Genomic DNA, 12025 nt, shown 5'->3' with positions numbered 1-12025 from the left:
CTCCACCCAAATCTCTGTCAGCATGTGTAGGCCTGTTCATAACCAGAACCATAGGACATGTCTGGCAAATAAATACTTGTCAGGAATAGACCCATTTAGAGCTAACTAAATTTAAATACTTACATAAAGAAATATATTATGTTTATTGCCTGAAGGACATTGATGCTCCATCTCAAGTGTAAAGATCTGATATAATGCAATTTTCCCTTTATTTCTCTTCTTCTCCTCCTCTCCCTCCTCCTCCTACCCATAATCATCTTTACAAATGTATTTTGACACCGTTATATCCACCCACATTTAGCACTGTTAGAATTATTTTTTAAACTTCAGTATAAAGAATACATATGCTTTTATCCCCCCAAAAATGCAGCTCTCAAAATCAAACACACACAGTGAATTTCATTTCTGATTTCCCTGTCTACATCATGTGCTAGAAACCTAGAGCTAAATCTGTAACAGATTCTACCAAGACTGTGCTTTGACTTTGGGGTTTTATTTCTCCATTCCCCTCTTTTTCCTTTGCTGTGATTTGATGACTCATTTTCTTTTGTTTCATACTATGCAATTTTAAGCAATTTTAAACCCTTTTTAGAACAATGAGAGGTATAAATACATTGTGAGGATAAAGATTTAGTGTGGTTAACACAATTCATTAGCACCGTGTGCTAGCCAATTCATAACCAGCTTTTAGCCTGAAAAGTTTTTCTAGTGTCACATGGATACAGGATAAAGTATAAGTCCCACAATTATAATTAAGCAAGACAAAAGAATGAATGTAAGCACTCGCTTCTATTCTTTAAGGCTGGAATGATACTAGAAGGATGGCTAGAATGGTTCTTTGCAAAGGTGCGTGGCCAGTACTACCAATCAGAATCCAGGACCGTAGTCCACATTGTTTCCTGCTATAGAGGAGGCCAGATGAAAACATGTGTATTCTGCCTTCTTTACTGATGATGGTTTTCCAGTGCCTGAGTATGCTCTCACTCTGGAGCTAGTTTTTATGAAAAAGGAGAAGGTAGGGACATTTCCCAAGCCATGAACATGCAGTGGGCATACATGGTAGCCACTGCCCAGAGACTGAATTGGTTCCACTGTTCCCACTAATGCTGTCAGTGCCCACATCCCCACCTACGATGGGGGACCATGTGGGACCATCCTGTCTTCCTTCTTCAAAAATCTTCTGAAACAATGTGCTATCTTCCTAAGTGTAATTTAAACTTTATTTTTTCTTGAACATTAAATGGGAATGGAAAATTAAATAGATAGATAGATAGATAGATAGATAGATAGATAGATAGATAGATAGGGTTCTTTCTGTCTGCTAGGTACTATTTTAAGGACCCACAAATATTAACCTGGTGTATTATCATAACAATCCCATGAAATAGGTACTATCATTATCTCTGAGTTTTACAGATGGGCACAGTGAGTCACAGAGCCCTTTAAAGGTCACACAGATATTCCATATGGTCCTCAGAACAGGATTATGGCTGCAATAAAAGAAAGTACCCAGAAGGCAAGAGTAAGAGAGTGCTGTAGAGTCCACCAGGCTGAGACTAGAGTCCTAAAACTCAAATCCTCTCCTTGTTACTGTGATGCTGGCATAGTCAGTGGATTATGAAAAGAGCTAAAACTGTTGCAGTCCTTGCCAACCTTAATGTCTGCGGTTTGATACCTCAAGTCTGGTCTTAGAAGTGAATGTTTGCATAGGTGAACAGGCATTACACAGGACAGGCACACAGAATACTTACGACAACTCTAGTGTAGACTTCTTCAGCCACGTCAGTGCTGTGGAACCTTTGTTCTGTGGGAAATGTGTACTTGTTCAGCCACTCCAAAAGCGGCAGATCGACGTTGCTTCCAGCAAACGCATACTGAGGGGCATGGATGTGTGTATCGACAAGACCTGGCATGAAGAACTCACTGAGAAGTAAGAAGAAAAGGGAAACAGTGAATCGCATCTTCGATAAGGGTTTCATTTATCCTGCAAATTTACAACTCTTAACTTTTCTTATTTTTAAGTAAGATGTTCTGCTGAGAGAGAGAGAGAGAGAGAGAGAGAGAGAGAGAGAGAGAGCACCTAAGTTGCAATGTGCACCATTCTAATCAGAGACAGTGGAGGAAAGGAAAACAGAAGTGCACAGGAGCCAAGCCACTGGAGCAGAAGAAAAAAGAGGGGACATGGGGACATCCTATGACTGTTTTCACAACTGGACAGAGAGCAGAAGTGGGATGGGGTCTTCAAGCCTTAAGATCTGGGTTGAAGGACGTGCATACACTTCACAGAGAGGGACTTAAGATGAGGACACGTGATTTAAGGCTCAGTGGCTTTCTTCATTTTAGAAGACTGCATGCAATCTTGTCTTCGATGTGTTTAAAGGCTGAGCTCTCAAACACAAGCATCAGGAACATGCCTGGGCTGGTTTGAGATCCTTGATCTTTGCCAGAAAGGTGTAGAGTTGAGCTGTTGGTCTGGAGATGAGGTACTGAGGAGCGTGTGATGCGGTGACCACCACCCAAGCTTCTGTGCTTCTTCTTGTTGAGACACGATTGCATTGCATAGGCCCAGCTAGGCCCAGCTAGGCCCAGCTGGCATTGAACTCATATTTCCCTTCCTTCTGAGTGCTCTCATGACAGGCATACACCATTATGCACAACCTCATACTTCTGATCAGCTGAGCGCCCCCACCCAGCCCACCCAGCCACATTTCTATTTATTCTTATGGATATTTTGGGTAGATATTTTTAAGTTGTCAGAAGCACTGTTCACAGAAGGGAGGCAGGCCACTGCTAGCAAGCATGCATGGGCTTATTCAGTTCCCTTGGGTAGTCATTGTAGCAAGCATCCAAACACAGATCTATTAGTACATGATATATACTCCACTACTGTCACTACAGCAACTGAAAAATCTCCCAGAGAACCTGAACTCAACACTCGATACCACAAGGAAAAAAAAATCCCTTAACCAGCAAATAAAATGCATCCAAACACAGATGTGAGATGCAGCCATGAGCAGATTTAAAATGTTCTATTTTAAGAAGAGAACTAGAGCCAAGCGGTGGTGGCGCACGCCTATAATCCCAGCACTCTGGGAGGCAGATGCAGGCGGATTTCTGAGTTCGAGGCCAGCCTGGTCTACAGAGTGAGTTCCAGGACAGCCAGGACTATACAGAGAAACACTGTCTCAAAAAAAAAAAAAAAAAAAAAAAAAAAAATCCAAAAAAAAAAAAAAAAAGAGAGAGAGAGAGAACTAGACATGGTCTACAGCTGTAGTTATTACAGCTAACGTGGAATGTGTGCATGTACCTGTGCTGGGCACAGCATCCTCTGAGCATCATGCCCTTTGTGACAGGCAGCTTGCTATAACAGTTACATCCATATAGTCTAGATCAGACTATGTAAATGAGGACTCACCATTAACCAGCAGTGAGATATGGGTCATGTGATCCAGTCTCTTTTTTTAACCTTATAAAAAATAAGCGAAGTGTTATGACCACAAAATTGTGGGGAGAGCCGAGTTACCAGATGCCAAGTGTGGTGCCTAGCAAAGGCAAAAAGCATCAGTAAATGCTGCTGGTGGTGAAAACAATGTTCTAGAGTAGGCAAGCAGCATCCTCATTTGTATAACAATATATGTAAGCTCAGGAAATGCTTGACAAAGTCAATTGTTGGCTTAGGAGCTTTGGAGGGCAGCTTTGACCTTGACTGCTCCCCTGTAGGCTCAGCATTCTTATTCACTATACTCTAAGTGACAGACAAAGAACAGAAGGGAGCCAGCCTACTGTGTGAAAGGTGTCAGCCTCTGTCCTCTCTGAGTACCTCTGTCTTTGGGCTTCATACTATCTTTACCACCAGAAAGTGAAACAGCTTTGAGTTCGCAAGCAGTCCGGTGCTTTTTGGTAATGTTTAGGAAGCTCAGGTAAGACTTGTGGGGAGTCTACAGAGAAATAAGGCATCTTCTTGTCTTCAGAGACTTTATAATAGTTCAAGATATTTGGGGAGTATATGTGTTAGAGAAAGAGAGAGAGAGAGAGATTACACAGAGGATCTTAGTAAATAATTTCAGTCTTAAATGTGTACTCAAGAGAAATAAGTTTATAAAACAGATTGTTCAAGAATGTTTACAGCAGTTCTGTTCATATTGTAGCCTCAAGTTGGAAACAATATAAATAACTGTCACGGAAAAATATGGATAAACAAACTGTGGCCCAGTGGAATACTATTCAGGAAAATAAAAGGCGAGTACTCTTACAGTATGAATCACTTCCAAAAGATAATGCTGAAGGGCCTAAGAGATGGCTCAGTAGATAAAGGATTTCCTGGACAAGTATAAAAACCAGAGTTCAAATTTCTAATGCCCATGTAAATACCAGGAGGGCATGATGTCTCCCCTTTAATCCCATCACAGGGAGGCAAGCTAGTTGAGTAGATTAGCTGGATTGATAAGCTCCAGATTTCAACAGTAAGGTGGAGAATGGTTGAAGAAGATATCTGGTAACAAACTCAGCCTTCTCCACATGTGCATTCATGTGCACATGGACATATCCCTATCTAAATACACACATGGTTAAAATACAGGAGCTAGGAGACTCCTGAAACTTCCCACATGCAAGGTCACAGTAGTGGGAATGGAAAAGCAAATGACAAACGGGATAGGAAGAATTTAATATTCTATCAGTCCCTAGAAGCAAAGGAGATGAGTTGGAGGGATAAAGTTTTGAGCATACAGGGGTGAACACACAAAGTACAGAGAACCTGAGTGCAGAGGCAGGTGTGCGGGGTCACATGACGCCAGCCTAAGTCAAGTGTCAAAGTCTGATGCATGTACTGTTGCATATTTCTGCAACAAACTACCGAAGGGTAGATACTTTACATTTAAAAAAAGGTTTATTTAGCTCACACTTCTAAAAATGAATATGCACGATCCAGGCAAGGGCATACCTTCTTGCATTACACTCATAGAGAACTATAAAAATAACCAGCTGCATGCAGAATAAGCCAACTGTATGGGACAGAATCACTTTAATTCAGTCTAACTCAGCCCACTCTCACAAGAACCCCCTCATTTTGTGCGATCATGAATCATCTCCAACCAGGTCCCCCTTCTCAAAAGTCCCACCGCTTCTCGATATCTGTACTGTACACCGGGTCCAACTTCCAGCATCTGAACCTTTGAAGGACACACTCAAATCACATCTAGTCTCTAGTTTGTGACCTCTACGTGTCCAAGAAGTTCCTGGTGGTGTGGGATAAGCTGTCCCACAATGTGAAAGACAGGATTCAGGGTTGAGAAGTGTCTCTTCAAGCTTCTAGTGGCAGAAATTTCTATAGAAATGAAGAAACAAAGCTAACTCTTGAGCAGCAGCATCCACTTAAGGACAGAGAAAGTGAAGAAGGCGAGATGATTGACAGTGGCAGAACTGTCACCAGGAAAATAGGGGGGTCCCAGGAAATATCAGATACAGGGAAACAAAGGAGGTAAGGGAGGGGCCAGTGACAAGAATCCTAAGGCAAAGGATGTGAAACCTCAGAGAGACTATAGAACTTCTAAAGCAGGGACCTCATGGCAGGGCATTAAATTTCACTGGGATTTACTCCCTGAGTCTCAAGTTACTTTAGCTCTGTCCAAGGTACTAAGGAGTAAGGGGCTCTCCATGTGGGTGATAGAAAAAGAATTGGGCATATTTCATAGCAAAAGTCATGATGGAAAGAGTACATGAGATTTTATGGATTGATTGATTGACTGATTGATTGATTGATTGATTGATTGACTGATTGATTGATTGACTGATTGATTGATTTTAATGCAAGGGAAACCTGAGGACTCAAGAGCAAGGAGGTGCTTGAGGGTGCAATATTTGAGAGCAGAAGATAGGCTAGGAAGGACTAACTATGGCTGAGTGTGGCTTTTACCAGACACAGGAAGCGCTGGGATGTGGCCTCACCAAAATCCATACATTCAAGGGTGAGTATTCTGTTTGCTGAGATAAAGAGGCAAGTGTGTGGGACATGAGAGACACATGTGGAACAAAGTCCTTAAGTGCACTACCTCATTTTACAGAGAGAAGATGCAGTTCAGGGATGGTTACAGGCTTGTAACCTGTCAATGCCTCAGCCCAGGTTAGAAGTCAATTCACCATATGACTCGGAGCTGGATGATAGCTATCAAGAGCCAACTTGAGGCAGAGCAGAGAGGCGGTCCACTGGCTTCTCCAGGAGGTTAAGTAGCTCCCCTCCCTTCACTTCTCTGCTTTCCCTTCCCCATGATATTTATTCAGCTTAACTCCCTTACAACATCGCCTTCATACTTTAAGCCTGAAGTGGTAGGCTAACCTTTTTAAGAAATTTAGAAAAAATTGAACAATATCCAGAACCCTATATACAGTATTCAGAACTCATACCCATCTTTTATATTTCTTTATTTTTATTTAATTTTATTTTTGTAAACCTGAGGACTTCATGTATAACAAGCCTTTGTCCTACCACTAGTCTACACTCACAGTTCCATGCCCCACCGCACCCCACTTCTCATTTCCTTTTTGAGGTGTGCTCTCAAAAATGTAACCCAAACGAGCCTTGAACTTGTAGTTCTGCCCTGGCCTCCCAGTGCTGGGATTACAGCCTTTTGAGGGCATTCCCCATCCATCCACTCATGTTCTACACAAATGGCAAACACTGATACAAGCTGTATAATAAGAACAGTTGACTGAGGGCCTAGGCCAGTGTCACACAGTCCGTTTGAACACCATTATCAGTTCCATGAACTTCCAACTCCGTTACCCTGAAGTCACTTTCCATGTTTTAAACAAATTCTCAGAATAAAAATGATGGTGCCAATTTTATTGGATTTAAAACACAGCATTCTGAAATTAGGTAAAATATGTCAGCTTGAGACAAGTACTCTCACTCGTATAAAACAAACCAGCCTGGCTATGGAGGCAATGAGCCCTCCACTGAAGCACATTTTATGTAGATAGTAAAGACCATAACAATTCCAACTCAAGCACACTCTGAACACAGGTCTTCCCTAATCATGCCACAACAGTAGCTTCTCAAACTCTGTTCCTTAATACTTTCCTTGCTTTGGTCCCTCCCCTCCCCCATCTTATATGGGGGCTAAAGACTTGATATTATTCTAACACTTCACACAAAATACTCAACAGATGTTTGCTAAAGAAATAAAGGAACCATGGCAGCCTCTGGTCCTTAAAGTTTCTGCCCTTCAGATGGCCTCCACTTTACTCATCTTCCCCACTAATGGACAACTGGTCAATCAGAAAGCCTCCCCCTCTCTCAGTGAACATTTCTCATTGCTTGAACCGGATACTGGCTTCCAGCAAAAGGGAAGATGTTGGCAGAAACTTACTGGTGGCTCAGCTCTCTGATCTCACAGGGTTTGAAGCCCCATTCTTTGGCCAGTTTTTCTTGCTGAGATGATTCTTCTAGAAACACTATCTTTAAGAGGAAAAAAGAAAAGAAATCAGACATTAATAAATCATAGTCATTTGTTGACACAAAACACACAAATGTTTTCGGAGTGATGCTGAGTTAATTTTAAACAATATTGATTCCAAGAGAGATTAATTTTGGAGGAAAAAACATGACAATAGTTTGTGTTATCCTTAGAACTAACATTCAACTTTTCTTCTCCAAAAAGGTAGACCTGAGATTTCAAAGATGTTCTTCTGAAGACTCATGCTGACTAGGACAAGGGGCATCTATCCCTCCTTCATTTCAGTGATTATAGGAACCACTGTTGTGGAAAAACACCCAACTTGAACCTAGTAAGGGGCTCCTGTTAGGCTGTTCAGAGAAACACTACCTCATGTTTTGTAAGGCTACTGTGCAGACTAAATATGATAATTCTAGTGATGAAATTAGCAAATGCCCAGTAAATGGTCAAGTATTTCTATGTCTATTTTGCACATGGTAACTGCTTTATCAAATAAATTGTTCAGCTAGAAAAGATAGGAAATTGTTGTGGAGAGTCCTGGGCTTATATTTTGATGTTAATTCCACTCCTGGGAGGGGCTGCAGACAAGGTGTTAATCATGTATACAAGTGCCTTGTGAACTTTTTCCCCACCTTACCTTTTCAAATAAAGACTAGAGACATTGACCAGGCAGGAAGAAGCAGGAGGACCTGAGAGTTTGGGGGAGGAGAAAAGGATTGAGGTGAGGGGATGAGCTATGGAGGACTGAGGGAGAGGAGAGAGAGAAACTCATGGCTTGGGGAAACCACAAGTTACATGGGATAGTATAGATGGGAATAGAGTAGTGTAGTGGGAGATCCGCCCAATCTAGGCTTATAGCTTGTATCAATATTGATTGAGTTGAGATTTCTTGTACTGGGTAATTGGGTTGGAAAATTACAGCAACAGGAAGTCATGAGGTTAGAATGCAGAAAATATCCCACCTATTTGGTGTCTTTGCTTGTTCGTTTTGCTGCGTTGGGCATGGTATGGTAGGTAAGCATTCTACCCCGAAACTAGACCTTAAAGCCCTTCCTGTTTCAGTTTTAGATGCGAAATTATGAGAAAGAAGGTGTTTCATTGAAAATTACAATTCTAAAACCATCTAGAAAATAAAAATTGTCTAGTGGAGTGAGAATTAAGGTAATATACCTCAGGTCAAAATAATTTGTGTAACTGAAAAGAAAACATGTACTCTTTTGTTCATTGAGACATGCCTTTTTAAAAAATTGTGATATTGGTTAGAAGTAAGTGCTAAGTTAAAATAATTAGATGGTTATAAAGATATACTTGAAACAATAAACATTTGAAAAGGAAGAATCAATACTCATAGAAGCCTATCACATAATTATTTTAAAAGCCATAAAATTAGAATTTATTAATACCATTTCAAAAGCAATCTATTATAAAGTTCATAAGTAACTAGCATGACAAAAACTTATATATACATATTTTAAATATATTAGAAATAAATGTTTTTGAGCAAAATAAAAATGAAAAAAATTATCCTGGAGAGATATAAACCAAATAAGGAAACTGAGATAGTTTTGCTACCCCTATGGGAAGGTCACGGTAAGCAGTGGCTTTTTACAATAAATAGAATCTCACAGAATCAAACCCTTATATGGCAATATATTATGTAATATGACACCTTCTATGTCTGGCACTCTATGGCATTTCTCTAGGTCTGCGTCCTTTGTTGTCAACAGAACCAGCTGACTGGCAGATGAACTAATTGTTTGTCACCCAATAGAGAATTAAAAATAACTTTAACAATTAATATATTTTTAACCAAATAATTTAAAAGTTCAAGGAATGAGTCAATAATGCTATGATAAAACTGTTTCTATTCCCATTCTTCTGATTTATATAAAATGGTTTTCATCACTGATATCTATAAAAAATGGAAAATAAGAAAAATTATACTGCCTCTATTTCATGCTTCCAACCACAAATAATTACTGATCCATTATGTAATTTCAGGGAATATCTTTTTACTTGCATGTAATAAATTACCTATCAGTACATATAACAGACATTTTAAACTTCTTCATGTTCCTGGGAAATTTCAGTTTCTGCCATGAGTGTTATAGTGATAGCTGTTCAATAAGACTTCCAAGAAGAAAATATAATGCATTAGATTAAAACTGTATATGTACGGGATTAGACCAGAATTCAAACTCAGTAGGGAAAAGGGAACTGTATCACATTTCAAACCATTAAAAAAAAAAAGAATAACTGGTATGGGGAAAGACAGGAAAAATGGTCAGAGGGTCAGAAAAAATGAATGGAAATTTGCAGCTGCTGGGGGTTGGGGGTGTGAGTGGAATCTCTAGGAAGTCCCAGAGACCTGGGATGGAGAGGCTCCTGGGAGTCAATGTGGGGGAACCTCAGTCCAGATGCATAACAGTGGGGATATAGAACCTAAAGAGCCCACCTCCTGTAGCCAGGCAGGACCCCTAATGGAGGGATCAGGACACCAACCTACCCACAAAACTTTTGACCCAAAATTTGTCCTGTCTAAAAGAAATGCAGGGACAAAGATGGAGCAGAGACTGGAGGAATGGCCAACTAATAACCAGCCCAACTTGAGACCCATTCCATGGGCAAGCACCAATCTCTGACAGTCTGTTATGCTTGCAGATGGGAGCCTAGCACAACAGTCCTCTGAGAGGCTCTACCTAGCAGCTGACGGAAACAGATACAGACACTCACAGCCAAGTACTGTATGGAAATCAAGGACTCCTATAGAAGAGCTGGAGGACTGAAAGCTCTGGATGGAATGGGAACCACACAGGAAGACGAAACAGTCAACTAGCATGGACCTCTGGGAATTCTCAGAAATGGAGCCACCAAGCAAAGAGCATACACTAGCTGGACCAAGGCTCCTAGGACATATGTAGCTGACATACACCTCAATCCTCATGTGGGTCTCCCTAGGCTGTCCCTAAAGATGTTGCCTAACTGTGGAAACCATTCCCCAACAGGGTTACTTCGTCTGGCCTCAGTGGGAGAAGATGCTCCTAATCCTGCAGAGACTTGATGATGCACCAGAGTTGGGGGGGGATACCTAGGGGAAGGACCCATCCTCTCAGAGGAGAAGAGGAGGGGAAAGGAGGAGGGGCTCTGGGAGAGGGACTAGGAGGGAGGAGCAGCATTTGGGATGGAAATAAATAGGAAAATAAGAGGGGGAAAAAGAGAAAGTCTATATTTTGGTCTCACTGTGTCACCCTGACACGTCCAGAATTGCTGTGTTGACCAAGCTGGCCTTGAACACTTAGATCAGCCTGCCTCCACCTCCCAAGAGCTAAGATTAAAGGTGCATGTTATCATATCACCTCTGCCTGAATCCAGGACATTTTAAAGACTAATATCATGGTTTAATTTGAAGGAGTGAATACTTTTAAAATGCTAGAAATAATGGACTCTGCATACCTATATCCAACAAGTCATGTGTACCACCAGGGTTTAGAAGTTTAAAATTTTATATTGCTTTTCAAAATTCTTTTAGAATGAGGTGTTTTTTTAAGAGTGAAGAGTGAAGAGTATGTCTCCTGGGAACTCATAGTGTAGGCATTCACAATGATGGTTTTATAGCTACTCTCTCTACAAAACTATCTCTCACTCCATCTAGCCCCAAAGTATACACCACACATAGTAAAAGACTATCATCTCAAAGTCATTAAGTACTAGCTAGATATAATAAAGCAGAATAATGATTAAACTAATGAAGACATATCTGCTGAATGGAAAATTATCCTTTATACAATGTTGAGGTTTGGTCTTTCGCTATGTATTGTAATGCTAAGTACAGCTCCCAAAGTCTAGCTGCCCAAGAGATGAGACAGTTCATATGTAGACTCAAGAGATACATGACCTTGTCTCCAAGTTATTTCTGATTGGTGAATAAAGTTGCAGACAGCATGTAGCTGGGAAAAATTGGGATAGGTGGGGCTTGGTGCTTCTTGCTTTGGATCGGAGGAGACCATGAGGAGGAAGAAGAGAAGAAGATGGAAGAGAGAAGCTACCATGGAATAAGAATCTTAAAATATTGGCCATGTGGGTTGGTGAATTGGGGTAAGGGAAGCTCAGATAACTGGGGTAAGGGCATCCCAGATAAGACATGGTAAATTATATAATGGGATTATTAGCTGGGAAATAGATATAATAGCATAGAGGACAGATATCTGCCCAGTTCTAGTGCTGATTATAGTGCTGATTAAGGCTTATTGTAAATATAAAGGTTGTGTGTGTTTTTACCTGGGAACTAAATGGTCAAAGATGGGGTAGAAACACAGGATTGAGATTAAATACTTTCAATAACAATATAATGTTAAAGTATCTTTTTAAAATCTAGATTACTCTAACAACTCTTTGAATAATAATATGGTATGGGTGTGGATATGGGTATAAACATGCATGATGAAGTCTAGTCTCTACACACAGAGCCTATGGCTGGGAAGTTAAAATACACCCAGATAGGTAATGAGTAAGATGTACATGGAGGAGGAGGAGGGAGCACGGTGGAGCCCTTCCCCCACTGCATCAGAGGG

The 12025-nt window shown here is 40.7% G+C and overlaps 1 protein-coding gene across 4 annotated transcripts in view; it reads right to left on the bottom strand.

Annotated features, from left to right (window-relative positions):
* Positions 1 to 12025, bottom strand: part of Gda (guanine deaminase) — a 680631-nt gene that overhangs the window by 44921 nt on the left and 623685 nt on the right. For all 4 annotated transcript variants that reach the window (XM_052188366.1, XM_052188342.1, XM_052188349.1 and 1 more), the window contains 2 exons: positions 7368 to 7456; positions 1752 to 1923 (listed from right to left, as the gene is read on the bottom strand). In XM_052188366.1, coding sequence (XP_052044326.1) covers positions 1752 to 1913 — 162 coding nt within the window. In that variant the 5' untranslated portion in view covers positions 1914 to 1923; positions 7368 to 7456. The remainder of the gene's footprint in view (positions 1 to 1751; positions 1924 to 7367; positions 7457 to 12025) is intronic.

Source organism: Apodemus sylvaticus, chromosome 1, assembly GCF_947179515.1.
Source record: "Apodemus sylvaticus chromosome 1, mApoSyl1.1, whole genome shotgun sequence".
In the NCBI taxonomy this organism is placed as follows: Eukaryota; Metazoa; Chordata; class Mammalia; order Rodentia; family Muridae; genus Apodemus; species Apodemus sylvaticus.
This window is presented reverse-complemented; position numbering and strand designations above follow the sequence as displayed.